General features: G+C 45.3%; 1 protein-coding gene across 2 annotated transcripts in view; it reads right to left on the bottom strand.

The window, feature by feature from the left end:
- ITPR1 (inositol 1,4,5-trisphosphate receptor type 1) overlaps window positions 1-20,829 on the bottom strand; it is a 327,875-nt gene that overhangs the window by 51,879 nt on the left and 255,167 nt on the right. For both annotated transcript variants that reach the window (XM_042930020.1, XM_042930021.1), the window contains 7 exons: window positions 19,601-19,854; window positions 13,493-13,693; window positions 11,843-11,953; window positions 9,596-9,691; window positions 6,966-7,088; window positions 5,773-5,877; window positions 2,728-2,920 (listed from right to left, as the gene is read on the bottom strand). In XM_042930020.1, coding sequence (XP_042785954.1) covers window positions 2,728-2,920; window positions 5,773-5,877; window positions 6,966-7,088; window positions 9,596-9,691; window positions 11,843-11,953; window positions 13,493-13,693; window positions 19,601-19,854 — 1,083 coding nt within the window. The remainder of the gene's footprint in view (window positions 1-2,727; window positions 2,921-5,772; window positions 5,878-6,965; window positions 7,089-9,595; window positions 9,692-11,842; window positions 11,954-13,492; window positions 13,694-19,600; window positions 19,855-20,829) is intronic.

Genomic DNA, 20,829 nt, shown 5'->3' with positions numbered 1-20,829 from the left:
GCTCGAGGACCTGGACTCCAGAATTCCCCAGCTCTATTTGGATGGGTGTGAGAACCATGAGGGAAAACCCCACGCAGGAATACGTCAGCATATGTAACCGGGCCTCTGTTTCCTCTTTCATGATCTTCTCATTCTCTGAGCCCAGAGTTTTACTTCACTGGGGCTGGGAACTTCAGGAGAAGGTGTCAGAGAGGCACGGGTGAGAAAGGATGTGAACACATTGAATGGGCTGTGCGTGTGTGTGCGTGTGTGTGCGTGTGCGTGCACGCGTGCGTGCATGTTCTGTGAGAGGAGCAGCGAAGAGGGCTTCAGGAGACCATAGGAATTGAGTATCATAAGATTTGCAGAAGAAATTACCAAGCAACAGCAGCCTGGGACAGACTTGACTTTACATCTGAGCCCTAGCTCCAGATGTACCAAAGCACAGGTGGTTCTGTGACACTTTCAGGAAAGGGGAAAGCAGCTTCATGAATAAAGCAGAAATTTTCTTCCTACAGATTTATTAGAAGAGAAACAGGCTACTAAGAGAGAACAGTGTTTTTCATTTTAATTGCACTTCTAACGAGGGCATTTCTCCCCTCCCTAAATACGCATATCATGTTTCATCCAGTTACTGTTTTCAATTTCTCTCTTACCAGCAGATAGCTTTGAAGCCAATTAAAATCTTTCAGTTGACAACTATAGCTGTGTTTAAGCTATACTGAAACAAAGGCAGACTAAGCAAGAGGAGGCATTAGCTACAATGCAACACACATCGAAGGATGATGACGTGAGCACTCCACAATCAATGAGTCAATCAATCTTCATTCCCCACTTTGTAGGTGGGGGTCTGGGAGCAGTGAAGTCATCTGCTCAGGGCCACACAGCCAGTGGGGACCAGAAGCGGAATGGAAGTGAGATTCCCCCACCTCTTGGGGCTGAGGTCTTCCTCCTGTGCCTGCGTGAAGACAACCGTCTCATAAAGAGCGATCACAAGGTATCTATCCTCACAAGAAAAGGTGAAAACCCTTCTGTCGGTTCCCAAGCCTCCTGGAGAGCCTAGCATGTATTTCTATGTTTTCATAGGCTCCCAGAATTGTGGGAATGAATATACCTGACCAGTCTTAGTAGACCCATACACTGATCAGAGCAAAGTCACAGTTTTAGTAACTACAGTGGAGGTCTGGATACGGGGATTCAGGATTATCCCTTGATGCAGGAATCGCAGACCACCCCAGTGAGGCTAAGAGCTGAAAACACAAGAGTGCAAAGTGGATAGGGTCTATGCCTACCTTACTTTGCTATTTTTTTTCTGTGTTCACCTAAGCGTTGTGTTGTGCGGGTGTTCAAGGCTACTCATGGCGCTTGAGCTGGAGGAGCCTGGATGAAGGACACACTGGTATCAGTTAGAAGTGCACTCTCAATCTTCTGAAGTCCCTACCAAGGAGAACATGCAAGCTGGTCTTCTAAAGGCCTCCTGGCCTCTTCGTCAGACACCAAGCATGGGACTGGGTAAGGAATGGGTGTGGCCAGGAAACATTTTCTTTACTTTTTCTTTCCTTCCTTCCTTTTTTAAAGATTTTGTGTATCTCTACACTCAATGTGGGGCTTGAACTCACGACCCTAAAATAAAGAATCGTATGCTCTACTGACCGAGCCAGCCAGATGCACCCCAGAAAACATTTTCTAAGTTCGAAAGTGCTGGAAGATGAGGTAGCCTTAGAGATGAGTGAGAATGTTGTGGGGTGGGGGTGTGATGAGAACAGGTCTTCTGTCTGACGTGTGTGCACAACCCTCTTGGCCACTGGCCAAACCTAGGGGTGCAGGGAGGTAGGGAGAAGACTGGTGAAGTGAAAGAAGCATGCAGTGAATGCTGGTCCGTTCTGGCTCAAGCTGGTGGGAGGCAGGAAGAGGACAGAAGCTCCCAGAAACTGACCTCCAATTCCGCTTCCACTCCCGCAGCCCCGCCCCGCACAAAGAGCCCAAAAGATCACAACTGTAGCTGGAATCCAGGGTTTCAAATAAAAAAACCTGGCTCCTGACTAACAGACAGAAATAAAGCACAGTCCTTTCTAAGTTGGTCACAACAGTTGGTGCGGAGTGTACTGTCAGTACTGAAGGATCCCATTAAAATCCTAATGAAAACCAGGAGCTGAGAAGCCCTCTGGGACAGCCCTATAAAAGTGTTTTAGATGAGTTATTTCAGCCCGACTGGCCAGGCATCGCAGTGGGACTAGGTGGTGAGCAACGATGCGTCTTATGTGGCAAATGATTCCACTGCCTATAAAATGATTACAGTAGAGTCTAAAACCTGAGCTACACCTGTAAAAGGGAGAGACCAGTGTCTTCAGAGCAGGTGAGCTAGTAAATGAGCAGTCAAGCTGGCTGAATTTCCTGCTCAAGTGCACCATCCTGCGAGCTCAAAGCCTTGCTTTTTCTCCCTTCCTTTTATTTTCTACATCAAGATACCAAAAAACGACATTCTGAAAGTCTTCCATAGAGCTCTCCAATCAAATAAAATCAAATGGTGCATGAAGGAAGACTTTTCTGGGGAGGTGCCTCCCCAAGGCCAGAACCCATTGATCAGCTACAAAGGTATCTAGGTCTGCCCGGCGCTCAGAGGTAGAAGTACTGTAAATTATTCTAGCTCTGGTCCGACTTGAGGCACACCCACCACCATCAAGCTGAGGTCTCTGAAACCCCAGGAGGGCATCGCTCTGACGTGTTGTGGATGCAGTGCTGACCCACCTCTCAGTTTCTTTTGCCAGTTCATTTCATTGAAGAGGTCCTCGGACCGCAGGAAGAAGTCATTGATCTTGCTGCCTTGTTCATCCCTCTCTGTAGTATAGTATATTCGTAGTTTTGACTCCTTGGTTAGGAATTCACATATGCTGGGCACAGGGAACACAATCTGTTCCATGGTTCGGTCTAATCTGACAATCTAGGGTGGAAAAATAGACGAGCTTTAACGGTCATTTTCAAAAACCTTTCACTGAGGATCTCTGCAATCGGTCATGGGCTCAGTATTCAAGACTGAATATAATACGAACCTGTTCTGGAGCCTTCTCAGACTGGGCTGTGTCTCTCAGATTTATATAAAAAATAGTTTGGGCAAGTCTCCAAGAAGAGTTTTTGTTTGTTTTGTTTTGTTTTTTAAGCTGAGACCCATTGCTTTTACTGTGATTAACTTTTGTCTCAATTTAAACTGTGTTTTGTGCATAAAACCAAATGAGGCTCTAGACTAGGGCTGTCCAATAGAACTTTCTGTAATGATGGAATGGTTCTATATCTAAGCATCTGCCCTTTGCAAAAGGGGGCCACTAGTCACACGTGGCCATTGAGCACTGGCATATGTGGCTAGTGCAACTGACAAACTGAGTATTTAATTTTAATTAAACAGCCACACATGACTAATGATTACTATATTGGACAGTACAGCACCAGACTGTGGTGCAAACCTCTCCTAAACTTCTCTGATGGCAAAATTAGGTGTTTTCTTTTTTCTCCTAAATAGGAACTTTAAAAAAGAGAATTTTGGTTTATCCAGTTGCATTGGCCTCCTATGATGTCACAGCATCTAAGATGTACAGGGCATGAACTAGTACGGCCATTTAACACTGGCACAGCGTTCACTGTTCTTTGAACCAGCTATGTCGAGCCCTGGAGTAGACACCTTACAGGTTTTCTCTGTGCCCTTCCTAAACTGGCTCAATCTCCAGAGGAGGTAGTCTGGTCAGGATTGTGCAGATTCTAGGACACTGTATTTAGTCACCATCCTGGGGAGTTGGCATTTCAAAAGGGGTACAGGTTGTGGTACAATAGGAGCATGACCTCTCTTTATTCTTTCACCCCAGAGGCTAGAGAAGTCAGGTGAGGGCCAATGCCCTCTACAAGAAGATCTGGTTCTCACTTTTCCAACACGTTTGCTCCCTGACACAGCAAGGGAAGTGACTCAGGTCCAGTTGTAGTGGAAAACTCTCTCAGACGTGAGACAGGTTCCCACAGCCCTACCTCTATAAATTCTGGGAGGCACGATCTTTAGACCAGTGGTTCCCCAATCTAGCTGCAGATCAGGTTACAGGAAACTTCACTGTCATAATGATTCTGGTTCTTCAGTCAACCTCATTTAAATGGAATTGTGGTTTGAGGATTGGTGACTGGAACCTGCCCACAGGTGATGCTCCTATTTGGATAGGCTCAGGGACTGAGTCTGTACTGGAGTCTGCCTGTTGTGCAGTCAAGTGGCCTCTGGATCTTCCTAAGCTGAACAACTATGATGTGAGAAGTGCTTTTGTTGTCAAGAGGGAAAGGACGATGACACTGGAGGCCCCCTGACAAGAACTAAGTCCCAGACTCCAGACACACTCAGGCTAACTCCCATGATCAAAGCACTCTATGAGGAAGCCCCAGGGAGTAATGGGGAATTTTCCAGCTTTTCATAGGTAACTTCTTCAGGAAACTGGAAGAAATGGGTGGCTAGCCAAGGGTAGGATTTGAGAGTGAGGGACACCATGCCTGACCATTTTCTCCTCATCATTTCATATCTGTCCACACCTCCTTTTCAGGAGACTTACAACCGGGAGTCAGGAGAACACACTTCAATCCCTCCCCAGCTCTAACAGGCCTGGGTGACCTTGTTCATGCCTCTGAACCTCATCAAGCTTCAGTCTTCTCTCCAGTGAACCAAGGAGGTCTGACATCCTACACTGCAAACACCTGAAGCCTGTCTTTTAAGGGCTCCACAGGACAGAGCAGGGCTGCCATCAAGCTTCTCACTGTTAACAATAAATTAAGAGTATTTGTCCACATGCGCTGCCATGGTCAACTCATCAGTAAAATGACACATTTTATTAGAACAGCCCAGACACCTGATACATTTGGTAAGAATATATTCTTAAAAAGTCTCCATCCTGAACATTTCATATGGCCCAAAGGAGTCTGTTAGCCCTTCAAAATCGCTGTTCCAGCAATGATCCTCAATCTGTGCACTTCTTTGTTAGCCAAACAAGGCACACCATGCCTCACTGCCTAGAGCCTGGAGACACAAGTCTGGGTTCAACGCAGGTAACAAAATGCACCCACAGGCTCTGGGGTCGGCCAGACCTGGATTACAATTGCAGTTCTGCCACTGCTAGCTGGGCAAATGACACGACCTCTCTGAGTCTTATTTCAGAGTTTCCCTCTCTGCAAAATGCAAGATGGCCCCATTGAGTTCACAGAGGATCAGTAAGGTATGGGGGGAGTGTGTGTGTGTGTGTGTGTGTGTGTGTGTGTGTGTGTGTAATGCAGATCTGACTGTAGCATTCCTCTGTGTAAAACTCTCCCTCAGTTCTGCATGGCTCTGCCAGTAAATCCAGACTTCTCAAAAGGATGGTGGACAGGATTCTGCGGGCCCAGAGCCACCGGTCTTTCCTTTCGGACCTTGTGTTGGTCACTGGTTTCCAGCTCCCCGTCTTCCCCTAGCGTCTCCCTCCTCAGAGCCTCCACTTGTCGTTATTCCCCAGGTGTGAGAAGCTCTTCCCTCCAGGCTCTGCCTGCTTCAATCCAATTTTTCCTAAGGTCTGTGCTTAAATGCCTTTCTTCAGAAAAGGCCTCTGTGACCAGCACAGTCCATAGCAGGTCCCTCTGCTGGACTTTCTTACAATACTTTCTACTTGTCCTCATGGCCTTGTCAGAATGCATAACCAACACGTTGCTGTTCAGACGAATGACTGTGTGCCAGCCCCAGCACAGGGCAGAGCCCACTGCAAGCCCTTAACACAGGCCCGAGCCCTGAGTTCCCTCTGTTTTTACCTCTATCTGGGCTGTGTGCTTGGCATAAAACTCCAGAGCTTCGTCCCCATCCACTTGGCCACCAGGTTTCAGCATGGTCTGGAGTTCTTTGTTATGCCGAGCCAACTAGAACACAAGTTCAGAAAACGGGGGGAGTCATTGTCGCTTTGCGACAGGCACACGTGCGCCCCTTTCCATTGTGGGGCATAAAGAATGCATCATACACAGTGGTAAGCTGAAGGGCAAAGATGGCGGGAGGCTTGCTACGTCCTGTCAAGGTATGCTCTGCACAGCAACTATTTTGGGAGCGTGGCACAACAGCATGGAGAAAGCTCATGCCCACATGAGGTCCCACTTTCCCCCAATTTCTTCAGCCACATGGGAGATGGGGTTTTCTGTACAGCCACACAGGTCTCCACTCAGAAAGTTCTGAAACCCACCGAGTGGCAAAACATGGGTAGTAGAAGAGATGTGGGACAGGAGATGGTTTTCTTTTCTTCTGCCAGCACGCTGTAGCAGGGCACACCATCCCACCCAATACTGTTACTGCTTTATTCCTAAGTCCTCTAGCCCAGCGAGGTGAAAGGGACAGGAAGCACAAGCCTGCAGCAGAGTTACAAGCTGCCCACACACATCAGCGAGCTCAAGGCATATCAGCCTCCAGAAAAAGAAAGTATCTTCAAAAGCCCAGACACTTGGGAAGAGAGTTATGAAACAGGGCATTCTGGTGCCAGGGTAGGAAGAATTACTACTCCCCACCCCCCACCCCCCACCCCCCAAAAGCAAACACAAAGAACTCATAATGACAGGTTAGTTCCCAAAGATTTTTAAACGTGATAGGAGGCAAAGCAGCTGAAGTTTATTTCTTAGATTGTTAAGATAGACTCATCAATATTTATGAAAAGCCTAAGACTCCTTTCAACTGTCTCCAAACACAGTCATAAACTATGTAAGTGTCAAGGCTCAGTGCGAAGGCTTTTAAGAAACGTGGGGATTTCCAAGGACACGACCCTCCCATGGGAAAATGGAAGAGCCCTAGAACACGGGACATTGGGTCAGGCTGCCACAAGTACCTGTGAACCACATCACCGTGAATACAAACAGCCCCAGGTTAAACCCTTAGGGGAGAACCAAGTTTAAGCGCACATTCTGCTGGGAATTCTGGCAGTGAAGGCAAACCGTGCCTGACGCGGGGACCCAGGGACAGGTCATACCTGATGAGCTAATATGTAGATGTTGTGCCCCACGTTCCTGGGGGAGGCAGCTCCGTCCTCACCATTTTCTCCATCCTCAAATTCCACTTCACCTTGCATGTAGGCTTTCTTGATCACTTCCACCTGCAAGAGTGGTCAAACAAAGGAAGCTCCTGTTTCAAGGAAGACCCACACAGGACTGCCATCTTAGAGTCTGCACTCTTGGGGCAGACAGTGCTCATCAGGCTCAGCATTTGCTTCCTACCAGGTTTGGACACAGCCTCAGAATCCTTCTTAACACGGTCACGGGCAGTCTCTACCAATCAACCTCCGCGGACATAAGAAATTAAACCCAGGTGCTATAACTAGACCAAGAGGTATTATGTCTCCTTAGAAGGGGACAATGGTTATAGAAGTTCCCTGAAACAATAAAATATGATACAAATGCAGACAAGAAGCCAGACTTTTCCTATCTCCACATTCCCTCCCACATCTTTCTCCAACCTCCGACCTTTGCCATTTCAAGGGACAACTAGTAGGAAATCCACTAACCTTTAGCAAGAGCTAGCCAAACTGTTATCTCCAATTCCACATTTTCCCATCTACGTTTCTCTGTCCCTATTCCATGTAAAAATAACACCATTAACAAATAACATCTACTCAGGCCTTTCTACGTGCCAAGCACACTGTGTTTAGTATTTCAACATTCTTTTGGGGAATTTAATACTCATCCTCATTTTATGAAATATCAACAATTCCCAGTTATTATGGATGAGGAAAGAGGCTCAGGGCAGTAAAGAGGCACTCCTGAAATCATATGGCTAGTGAGCTGAGACTTGATCTCAAATGTGCTACCAGAGGACCCATGCATGTCACTGGTTTCACGCTCAGAACACATTCCCTAGTACATTTTTGTACTTGTCTACTGCTCCCACCTACCTCAGTGCCCTACCCAGTGCCCAGGGGCTGGGTCTCCTCGTTTCTCAATCCCTCCCTGGTGCCCAGAAAAACGCCATGGACAAGGTAGGGCCTGGCCAATGTTTATCAAATGAACAAATCATTCAAGATTTAATCAAAGAATAAGAACAAAATGCCTTCAACCCCTAAGTTGAACTGAAAATTAATCATTTTCTTTAATGATTCAGAAGGCATTTCAGCTTCCTGCATTGCCACAGCGCTATTACCCCGAATTATTTCTCATTATCCAAGACCAAGCATGCAGAGGGCCATACATTTCTGTACTGACACCGGGTCAGGCCCTGAAAAATAAATTTGGAGAAAAGATCCTTGAGATTCCCGCTCTCCGAGCTCGATTTCCTGTTAGTTCTAATACCAAATTGAATAGACAACATGTTGCATGGAACGAGTGCCAGAATTCACACGGATGCATACACATACGTGCAGAAGTATCCTGGACATTAGTTTCTCTTCTATGTGAATTCTTAGAACTCGGCTGTTCCAGCAAGCCCTTGACTTCCTGTGAGCTGTGAATGACGTTCCCCAACCACAAGGGGGCATTCCAGGAGTCTGTGGCATGCGTGACCCTGGGGGCTGACATTAATCCCATCAAGACAGGGGGGTGTTGTTGGCCTATGAGAGTTGGAATGGGGTCTCTGAGAAGTTATTCTGTCCTACTCACGAGGGACACCTGGAGCTCCCCCCAAGCCTGTTACATAAGTTGTTATGTAAACTCAGGGAGGACATCCATCTCAGACTGAGAACTCACTCCTGACCTCAGAGATCAAAGAGCTGGGCTCACTGTTAACTTTATTTCAAGGAATACATAAAGGGACTTTAGCCTGGCCCCCAGCGCACACAGGTCACCAGGCGAGAGAAAAGTTTTAGTGCCCTCATTTAGTTCTGTCGGTTACAGTTTATTTGTGTGGGAAGAAGTCCAAATAGAGTTCTCTCCTCAGCCCATCTCATGGTCTCTGAGAGCTGCCTGTCTCACAGGTTGTAGCACTAACCCCTGCCCTGGAAGTCACAGCCCATCGTGAATATCACCCTGCAAAAATAAGCAAGATTGGTTTTTCCTATATATATTATAAAAAAAAAAAAAAAAAAAAAAAAAGCCCTCAGAACATCAGCTCCCAACAAACATTCTTCTGTTGCCCAAACTATTGGCAGCCAGAAGAGATGGGGATTCTCTAGCTCTGGACACAGACAAGGTACAGAGAGCAGCAGTGAAGAACGAAGGAGGGGGAAGGAGCTACAGGTCACGGAGGGCACTGGGCTAAGGGCCTGATGCGAACTGTCTCATCTTCAACAGCCCTCAGGCCTGCATGACATCATCATCTTCCTTTAAGGGATGAGGAAACTGGTGCAGAGCGGTCAGGAGCCTGCCCAAGGTGAGCCACCAGAAAGGGAGAGCCAGGCCCCCAGACTGCTCGCTGTACCATCTTGCAGGAGGGACAACGGGCAAGGGCGGCTGCCGCTGGCAGCTATACAGCAGGGAGAGGGCAGATGCCACTTATTCAAAGTAGTACTTCACTTTTCCAGCCGAGTCGTAGACCTGAATCCAATGTTGTCTTTATACTTCTGATCTGTGGCATCTTTAAGAAAGCTCAAGGAAGCAGGTTCCTTTTCTGCCACAGATGCTGTTCTGACTCTCTGCATGGAGTCATGGCTGGGAGACCAGCCATCCAACTCACCAGTTCTTTTGGCCTCATGTTGTAAAGTATCCGCTCTGCATTCTCGCTGTCGTGCCTGCTCTCCATGATGGCCAGCAGCAACTTGGAAGCATTGTTCTAATTGGACAAAGAAAGAGAGGAGGAAATGGAGAGGAGCAGCATGGGGGTGCTGGCCTGAATGTGTGTGCCACATCGGTGCAAGCCCTGCATCCTGGCTAAACGGACGTTTTATCCCATGGAAGACCTGTGGGTCTAGGACAGCAAAAACCACCTGTATGCAACAGAGAACATGCTACTACAGACCCCAAAACCATGTCCGTGGACTGTGATTTGGGTCAAAGAGGAACATAGTTGTTTGGGCATACTTTCTCCCTAATGCTACCTGATATAAGTCTTGGTGGAAATTGGAAATTTTTTTTAATGTTCATTTATTTTTGACAGGGGGGGGTGGGTGAGAGAGAGAGAGAGAGAGAGCGAGCGAGAGCGAGAGAGCGCACGTGCGCGCAAGTGGGGGGAGGGGCAGAGAGAGGGGAGGGGAAAGAGGAATAGAAGCGGGCTCTATGCTGACAACAGTAAGTCTGATGTGGGGCTCAAACTCATGACTCAAGCCGAAGTCAGATGCTCAACTGACTGAGCCACCCGGGTGCCCCAAAATTGGAAATTTAAGGGTCTTGTGGGTGTGTGTTGGCACTCTCATGGTGATTGTGGTTGGAAAGAATCTGCTATATAGACCCACGATGCCTTCAGGGCAGGTGTGGTTATAAACCTTGTTATTCAGCCTTGCAGGGCAGAGGAGGCAGGCAATTAAGGTAATTCCTCCCTTTTTAAAAATAATGCTATCAGCTCTCATAACCCCCAATATTATAACTGGAGCACAGCCGACAGCAATTAACAAAAGTGACCCAAAGGAACCGTATATATGCCAAACCCTAATTTCCCATTAGATCAGAGTTTTCACGTGCCCACATCCTGCACTTCTTGGCTTGACCTCATTTTAGGGACTGAGGCTAGGATAACCTGTATGGTTCTTTGTGTACAGGACTGGAAAGTTCTTGGTATGTTGTGTTAAGAGAGGGCAGTATTTTTTTCCTCCCTAAGTACAGGTCACAGCAATTCAATCAGGATGCTGTGCTACCAACTGATGGCTTTTCAGAGCACACACATTTCTATCATAATCCACAGATTACGAGATTAGCTGGAAAAGTCACTGAAACGCTGATCAGTAGCGTATGAAATTCTGGTCATTTCAGGCTCTCATTACATACATTCTGATAAATGGGAGCCCGGCACATGAGCGTGAATAATGTTCAAGTCAATTCTACAACACAATTTGTCAGAGGAGGTAAAAATAGCTCACATACAAAAAATCCATTTAAATCATACACCCAAATCAATGATCCGTTTGGACTCTCAGCTCTAAACAGTGTAGGAAAAATAAAAATAACTGTGCAATTCCTGTGGACTTCTGTGTTAACATCCTCCCTAATGACCTCTCTTTCCTATGACACTGTTTATGCAATCAATACAGATCAGCTTTAGAGCTAAACCCTGCAGTTCTAGGCTCTTCTGTGGTGATGACAAAAAGTTCCCTGTTGCATATGGGCGTAAGATAGAGGACGGATCTCAACATGACCCAACACGGGAACAGTTAAAAAGGAAACGTGCTCAGTGAGGCCAACACATTTTGAAATACACTTTAGACACCAAGACAGGTTGCAAGTTTAATCTTTGGACTCAAAGAATCTTTGGAAGCTCTGGGTACAAATGAGGGTTTTATTTTGTTTTTTGAGGAGGATGCTTAAGAAAGCAACATCAGAAGTAGTATCCTGTCTTTTTTTTTTTTTTTTAATTAAAAAAGCTTTAATATTTTATTTTTGAGAGACAGAGAGAGACAGAGCATCAGTGGGGAAAGGAAAATGAGAGAGAGAGGGAGACACAAAATCTGAAGTAGGCTCCAGGCTCTGAGCTGTTAGCACAGAGCCTGACTCAGGGCTCGAATCCATGAGCCATGAGATCATGGCCTGAGCCAAAGTCAGACCCTTAACCAACTAAGCCATGCAGGTGCCCCAGGAGTATCCTGTCTTAAGACTCTTATTTGGAGGGCCAGACTGAAGTTCTGCATTTCAGTCAGAACTTACAACATGGACCATTCACTTATCTAAGAGAACTGTATTTAGTTTCCTAACACTGACCATATCACGTGCTGAGGAAAAACACAAAGTAACTATTTTCACATGCTCCTGTCTTTTGCTTTCAATTCCTACTTGCCTTCAGTTCCAATACAAGGTCCATCCTCTTCTTTCCCAAAGGATTGATGTCATTAAGGATCAGGGCTGTGATGATGTCAATGCCATTGGATTCATGGGTGGCTATGCAGTTCTGAGAAAACACGCACACACACAAACACACACATACACAGATCTTTACACAAATGCTGGTCATAAATCAGATGTCAAAAGCCAACAGGCTCAACTGCTATTTCAACACAATGCGTGCCACTCCTAGTAATGTCTCTAGGGGAGAGCTGCAAATTTTCCGTGAGAAAGTGGTAAAAATAAAAGACAGATGAAAATCGCTAGTTTCAGAATTAACAGTAAACAGCAGGAAAGTCCCCATGCACTGTAACTGATAAATTAGTCGTGTCTAATCCAAATAGTGCAATACAGTTGGCTTTTGTTCTTAAGGGAAAATACAGTGTGTGACTGATTCTGAGTTCTGAGCCCTGTTTTCCCCTTTAAAGGTGTGTTCCATTCTCTCTACATCACTCGGCTTTCGTATTGCATACTTTTGCTTAAGACTTAAGCCTGGAAAGCAAGTTTCCTGTTTAATTCACACAATACCAAGATTAATCATCTTCCTCCAGGTAAGGTCCCCATTTGCAACAGAATCCACTCTAGTATGTTCCTTTTGACAGACCCATGTTTGGCAGAAAAGCAAACTTGAGGTTATAAGGAAATTCACTTAGATGTTAGATAAAGCCTTTTCCTTCAAGCCTGCTATAATTTTTTTTTGTTCCTTTTCATTTTAACTTTGACTATACCACCTGTCTCACCAGTGAACCAGGCGAGGAAAGTGGATCCAACAACAAGCGAGCCGGGTACTTATAGCAAACTATGACCAGGTGTGTTTGAAAAACAAAAGGTTGTCCCTTTTGTAAAGCATTTTTCTCCCCTGAGTGAAGTCCCTGGACTTGCTCCCCATGTAACATAGCGTATCACACCTTCCCTGTCTACTGGATTTAGGACTGGCAATTTCCGGGTCCATCTATCCCCCAGGACAGAGCTCGGTTGAGTAAAAAATCATAATCATCCTAGTATCAATGCAAAAACTCACAAAGTTGGCAATATGTCATGGATAAAAGCAACAGTTTTACTCTAGGAACCATTGGGTTCCCCTCCAAAAATCTACTTCTTGAGAGGCCAAAATCAAGACTAATGGGTCATTTATTCTTTTCTCTGAATGTGGTGTTTAAATTTCAACCAAACATTTTCTCATACTGTTTTCAAGCTGTCTTGTGTGTAGCAAGGTTTCTCTCTCTAGGTAGGTTTCAATCTTTTTCCATTAAGTAGCTTTCCTAGTGTTCAAAATAGAGCCCAGTTCTTGTGTGTCTTAATTTAACACCAACTTCATTATTTATCTCTAGTCAGTTAAGTTTGGACATTCAAACCAAGCCAAGCCACGCCATGCCAAGCATGGAGACCAAGGATAAGTCTTCCAAGGCCTGTGGTTAGGTCAAATCTTGAAGCATAATAAAGCACCAAAGCTCCTTCTTGACTGCTGGAAAAAAGATCTCTAGTTGTTGCGACCTCCTAGTCCACTAGGCAAATGCTGTGTGACTTCTGAACTAGTTCCTGTCAATAACATTTCCAAAATGATGAACTTTGTTTTTTCCCCACTCCCAAATAAAAATGGAGGTACCTGGTTCTCATGGCATGGTCCTTGACAGTATTCAGTCAGACTTTCCAGGGTTTGGTTGATAAGGGCTACGTTCTTTTCGTTTATATAGAGCCCGAGAAGACCAAGACCTCCAGTAGTGCTTCCGCAAATACAGTCCAGGAACTGTAGTGTCTCACACACCAAATTGTAGTTGGTCTTGTTATTTTGACAACGAAGGAAGTTCTACAATTGGGCAGTCCCCAGCATCGGGGCAGCAAAGTAGGAGAGAAGAGGGAAAAGGTCATACATAGTGACATTTTGCTAGTATCTAATTGGTTGATGTCCAGAATTGATCAGCAGTTATGAAGAGAGATGCAGCACCGGAGAAAAGAGCCCCCAAGATGGTCAACTGTGGACTTGATCTATGGCAATGGCCACCAAACACGGGAGCTTGTTCTCCAAGGTGCTTTTCTACATGATGCTGGGGGAGGAAGGGTCCTCTTCGACAGCCCACTTCAGATGCCTAAAGCCTTTCAGAGTTCTCCTTTCTCTCTTTCCCACTCCAGCCCATGCTCCTCCCAGCAGGTATTAGGTTCAGAGGCATTTGACATTTCAAGGGGCAATGGTTATGTTTAAAAGATGATGGTGTAGTCTGGATGCTGAATGCCTACAGCTTAGTACTAGGGACGGCTCATCACAAAATAAGGTGTCATAAGCTGACCTAAGCCCACTGCCATGGCAGGAACCTAGGTTGTCATTTTTGGCTATTTCCATTAATTCTTAAAGGAAGGGGCAGGAATGAGTAAATGTTTGTGCGCTTGTGCCCAAATATATGTTCTCCAGCTAAACAGATCATGTTAACAAGAGATGTAAGAGCAGGTACTTCCTCCATAAAATCAAGTAAACCACATTCAACCACCTCACAAAGCAGAGTCTATTTTGATGAAGAGGAGATTTTTGCCAGTGACTCTTCTTAAAAAGAAGCAAAAATTAACTGCAAATATTCTTTTAAGCAAAATTATAAAAGTTACGTTTACCATAGATGACTGGTACTATATAAAAAGATATAAACAAAAGATAAAATAAACGTCAAAGATACCTTTGATGTGGTAATTCCACTTCTATAAAATAATGAATTCTATTCACAAACTATGTATTGGAAGTTCACTATAGCAGTGTTTATAATAGTCAAGAACTGGAAACAACCTAAATGCCCATCAAATGGGGAGTAGTTAAATAAATTATAGCATATCAACATCATTTACTATTACAATTTAGAAACACCAAGTGAGGTCAATACCTGCCAAAATGGAAAGATCTCTAGGACATACTGTTAAAAGTTAAAAAAACTAGAAGGTAAATAGCAAATTAATATGTATATACTGCTCCCATCCAAAAATATAGAAGGATGACTGGAAAGATACAACCAACCAGTTGGTTTGTTGTCCAAACCAACGATAGTTCTGAGTAGAGAGGTAGGGATGGGGAGAGGGACAATTCTTTTTAACTAAATACTTACTTATATCTAAACTTTTATAGAAAGACCCTATTCAAGTATTCCTTGTAAAATTAAAATATAAATATACAGATTAAAAGCTGGTAACAAAGTTTAATGCTTGACCCATCAAACTAACCGTTTCCCCCTAGCCCTCACATAACTTTAGTCCTTTATGCTCGTCTGTCTAATTAGTCTAAAAACTGAACAATCTTCCAGGTCTGGGAGGGTGGTGGAGCAAAGGACAGATGATTTGGAACCATGTGGGCTTTCATAAGGGGATTGTTTTTCTAAGGGCCATGGAAAGCCACAGTAGGGTCCCACAGCCATTCCTCGATCCAGCTGCCCAGGGAAGGTGCTACTTGTTGGAGGGCCTAGCTGAGCCCCTTATCATGCAGAGAGGAATAGAGACGTATTCAGGAAGAGAACAGGAAACAGCCTGGCTGTCCAAGGCTGAAATTTATAGCATGGCTCTCCAGGCCATCTGCCTCTTAAACTTGTGTTTAAGAGTATTCCTCATTCTCTTTCCTCTGGGGCTTTAGCCACTTATTCTCTCTGCCTGCCACCCTGATGACTCCTCTTCCTTCAGGATGGGGTCTCAAGTCACTTGTTTCAGGCAGCCCGTCTGAGTCTCTATCCTGACTCCAACAAGATCAGAAATGGCACACACCTCTCTTGCCCCTCCTTACACTTTGTGATGTGCTTATAGAGATGTCTGTCAGCTCTGCCCAGGACCATGCTGACGGCACGGGGTGCCTGGCAGCAGGCACAGGGACCAGAACATGCCAGGTGTTTCATCAACACTGGCTAAAATAATCTGAATTAAATTGAACGGATGGAGGAAAGGAGACCTAGGAAGTCTTCAAGGCTGTTATGTTTCAACTCCCCATGAAGATAGCTGGCTGCCCTTTCTTGAAAGCCTCTCCCATAGCTCATGGTTTTTGCAGGGTGTTGAGCCACAATCTCTCCTTCCTAGTTCAGATCCATTTCCTTTTGTCCTCTACAAAAATAGATGGGTGTCACTCACTAGGAGGCTCACAGGGACTGTTTCCATGTTCAGGGAATAGATCTCACCCTTAGTGCACAGTACCCTGCCTTGTTTAAGCTGGAGAAGACCTGTTCTTTCTGTGGTCTTCCTTGGAGGGCAAGGGGCCAAGTCGATATGTGTGAATTAAGGAATGAAAGACTTCAAATCTGTTCTCACACAGCTGTCAGTGGCCAGAGACCTGCATTCCTTAACCCAGGTGAAAAGCAAAGCCAACCTTTCAGGGGAAGGTTCAAAAGCACAGGCAAAATGGCTCAAGAATAGTCCTTCCCATCAAGTTTCTTACTACTGTGAATGAAGCTTGCTTAAGGCAGCCACTGCCTGTTTGGCAAAGTCAAATGCAGTGGCCTTATCTCTACTGAGCATTTACCAACAGGAAAGTTAAGGTTATAAATATGACAAGCAATGCTGGGCAAATTCAAAAGGCTGGATTCCTTCTCCTCAGGGTTTTTCTCCACTTGTTTATACCAGGGAGGCAATCATTCTGTCCTCATGAGAATGTCTTCTCCTCCCTTTGGTACACAAGAAAACCGTGACCCAGAGATCCACCATCTGGTCTGGAACACAGCCAACAGGGTGGTGTTCAGAGTAGCTAAATCCCGCTCAAAACCGTAATTTTGAGAACAAGATTTCTACAAATGTAATTTTATCAACATCTCTAGATGATTCTAACCTTCATCCTTGTGAACCACTGGTTTAAGATCATTGGTTTTCCAACTGGGCCCTATAGGACTCTGGGGGAAACCCAGAATGCCCTGCCTCTCAGGGCTCTGGTAGGTAAGGGAGAAAAGGAAAGTTCTTGTCATCTGTAGTTTCTACTCTGAACAGAGAAGTTTGGCTTTCATCTGCTTTACTTACTACATTTCTGCATAAGATCTTAAACAGAGGATTCTGTGGCCAAAACCAAAAAGTGTAACACCACTGACTTGGATAATCTTTATGATACTTTCAAAGATTAAGCTGCTAAGACTTTTTTTTTAAGTTGCTAAGACTAAAAAAAAAGAAAAAAATACACACACACACACACAAATATACTATATACTCCCCTTTCAGTCAATACTACTGTTTTCCATAGAGCAATGTGTTGGAGAATCAAGTGTATGAACGGACTCATTAACAGGTCCTTCTGCCCATGGGGTTCTTAGGGCCTTAGGTCAAAGCAGAGTTTCGTGACGAGCTAAGGTGAAAAATAGAAACTGTGATGACTTCCAGATGAGAAAAGGTGAACTCCAGCAATGAAAGCCTTACTCTGCTTCCACAGCGGGATGTGCACGTGCTGGTGAAGACGTGAAATCAAGAGGTGGGCAGGGGGCCGTGAGAACAGGTGTGCGAAACCAGAACCATCAGGACGGCCTCTCCAACATCTGTGGAGGGATGTTACTCAAGGTAGTCTTGTGTTAGTTCAGGACTCAGCAGATATGAGCTCCTCTGAGAAGCCTTCCTAGACCCAGCAAAGGGGGCTGGTTTGCCTGCTCTGAACCCACAAAACCCTTAAGATGACACCACGACAGCACTCAGCATGCTGCACAGCAATCTTGGGTTTCCCCGGGTGGCTCCTGCCCTAGACTCTCAGGTCTGTGAGGGAAAGGGTGAGGTCTCTATTGCCACCAATGCCAGGCACAGAGCAGGTATTCACCGAGATGATGAAATAAACATACATGCACAGGCACAGTCTCAACCCACTTCCCTCCAGAGCCTGAGGTTGGTGGAGACCAGTGACAGCAGTACAGGGGAACAGTACAGGGTTCTGACCACTCAGCTCAGCCTAGAAATAGCCCCAGAAGCAGGGAGGTCCCCCCCATCCACAAAGATGCCACAAATGACTTTGCTTTCCTGCTGGTAGGACAGCCTGGCTTTCCCTGGTGTCATTCACACTCCCATGGCCAGTCTCCCTTGTGACTAATGGTGTACGTATGGAAGGTGGAAAGGACAGAGCTGGCCTGCAGACACAAGAACACCAGCCAATGAGACAATAACCAATCCCTGCATCTTTGAGTCATGAGTACTTTGTTCAACCCGACTGAGCTACACAGTTCCCAGGCCAGTGGATCTAGGGCCAACACGGTCCAAGTCCAAAGTAGGAATATTTGAGCAACAGGCAAGGAAAAAAAACCAGCCAGGATCCCACACTCAGACACAGAGAGGGATCAAGCAGGGAAGGTCAATGGAGGAAGTGAATGAACAGCAAAATGGAAGACAATGGGGGTTAGGGAAAACTCTTTCAGTTTTAAATATGGGCCAAATCTGGCCAATTGATGATGACCTTGGATACACCTCCCTTTTCAAAGCTCAGGCTCTTCAGACCAATGTGATTAAAAATAAAAACCAGTGTAGAAGTAATTAATACTGCAGACTTCACCCAGTTACGTTTCATTATTCTGTCTTACCATGTAACAATGTAATTTCTTACTCAACTTCTCCAGGCAGAGACTCTGTGGCAAGTTTTAAGTATGAGGGATTTATGGCCCTGACCCTGAATGGTCTGGCTACAGGTGACATATGAAGGCCATCAAATCATCTGATAAAGTCAGCAATACAAATATTTTAAGACAGCACCTTTAATTTGCCACGTGTGGACTAGAATTTTCTTTTCATACCATCATTATTCAAAGAACTAAAGTATCACTGCCAACTTGTTTATTTTAGGAGAAAATATTCTATCTTAGCAGAGTTGTTCAGACACACTTTTCTTGTTAATCCTCAATCCCTTTTAGGCACAGAAGGGTGTTTTTCCCAAAAGCCAACAGCAAAACCAGGCAATGGCCAAGGACCTGGTACTCTAGCATGCTTCTCCTAAACAGTGAGGGGCTCCACAGATCTATTCCCATTCAGTAAAAAGAAACTTATCTCTGGAATCCACCCTTAGCCGTTCCATATAGGCTTCGCTGGTGGGCAAACTTTGCAAAGGAGAAAATATGCTGTCTTAACGTAGTTCTTGAACACATGAGCATTACCATCTCCCAGATGGTCTGGGTTCAAGTCCCAGCTCTGCACTCCCTAACTATGTCCCCTGAACCTCAGTTCCCTCATCTGTAAAACAAGTACAAGGGGATCAGCAACACTTAGTATCCAACATACCCTAAGTGCCTGATAAACATTGGCCATTGTTTTCTTTCCAACAATAAAAAAGTGAACAGAAGATTTCTGGAATAATCAGTTCAACACATATATTTAAACACCGATTTGTATAAACCCTGGTAGGCCACTTCATTCAACCAACCATTGCTTAAATGAATTGAAACTTTCTATGTGTCAGATTTTCTAAGTCTTGTATATTTAATCATCCATCCATCCATCCATCCATCCATCCATCCATCCATCCAAGTTTTACCTGTGCCAAACAGGGGCATGCTACCACATGCAAGCACACAGAGGTACATACCCACATTTAAATATGTACGAAGTAGGCACCTGTACTGGTGAACAAGAGATTTGGTTCCTGTCCCTGAGGGGATGGTGTGGAAGACAGAGAGACAAACACCTCAGTTGCCCATATGTCAGAACCATTCTGGGTCCTCAACTCAAGGATGCTGGTGGCAGGGAGAGGAGCTGAGACGTCTGAGGCTGCCGGCAGCTCTGAGGAGCTGCAACTCCCAGGGCCCAGCCTCACCTGCAGGTCTCGGTTGTGGTTTTCACACAGGAGCTGCAGGAACCGGAGAATGGGCTGCATGATGGTGATGACCGCACTCATCTCCAGGTCATCCTTGGTCTTGTCTGCCGTAGCCTGGGCACCTTCCCCAGACGGGTAGTGATCGTCGGGGTCAGCCTCCCTCCTGAAGGTGGTGAAGGCTTTCCTCGTGGCAGCAGAGGCCTCCAGGAGCTGATCTCGGACCTCTTCTGTTATTTGTGTCGAGGGCTCTTTGGCTGGAATGCAAATGTGAGATGATCAATGCTGCTCACGCCTCAGGAGTACTATTCACTGCATGAAAGAAGAGGTTCAAATATCTAAGTTCTGGTATTCATATAAATCTTCAAGGCTGGCAAAATACTCCATGAAGTCACTTCTCTTAGTCCTTAGGATTAAAACTGAGTCAAGCCATGCCAACTTGCTCACGGCTCTGACATTTCATCTATGCTTGCTCTGTGTTTTAGAGGAAAAGCCTTAGCATCAGCTTTGTCAACCTCACAAACCTATATGGCTCTGGGCCTCAGTGTCCTCATCTGTAAAACAGGGAGAACATCAGTAAATTCTACCCGGAGAAGCTTCTGAGAGAGTCAACATATCAATGATTCCAACTGTAATTACTGCTATTGTAATGACAATTGACTGAGCCCTTTATTAAGTGCGGAGACACTGTGGTTAAGCACCTGATGTATATTATCTCATCTAATCCTCAGAGTAACCCTGTGAGGTAAATAGGCATTAGCTTTAAGAAGGTGACACACTGCACCCAGACTGCCTGGGTTTGAACACTGGCTCTGCTGCCTACTTGCTACATAGCCTTAACAAGGACAAGTTAATCTCTGTGCCTCAGTTTCCTCATCAGTAAAATGGGGATAACAATCCTATCTATTTTACAGGGTTAACTTCAGTTATAAGCGAACTAAAGGATGTAATAAAGGACTTTGAACAGTACCTGGTTCATAGGAAGCACTTAGCAAATATTAGCCTTTCTTCTTTTCTTAATTCCGATTCTAGACCAGTGGTTATAAACTGAGGCTGATTTTCCCCCATCCCCACCCAGGGGACAATTAGCAAAATCTGGAGACACTTTCAGTTGGCAGTGGGAGCAGGCTAATGGCATCTACTGGGTAGAGTATGCTGTTTAACATATGCTGTTAAACATCCTACAGTGCACAAGACAGCCCCCTCCAGCAACGAATTCTCCAAATGCCAAA

This window comes from Panthera leo, chromosome A2, assembly GCF_018350215.1.
Source record: "Panthera leo isolate Ple1 chromosome A2, P.leo_Ple1_pat1.1, whole genome shotgun sequence".
Lineage (NCBI taxonomy): Eukaryota > Metazoa > Chordata > Mammalia > Carnivora > Felidae > Panthera > Panthera leo.
Note: the sequence above shows the minus strand (reverse complement) of the source record. Positions and strands in the feature narration are given on the sequence as shown.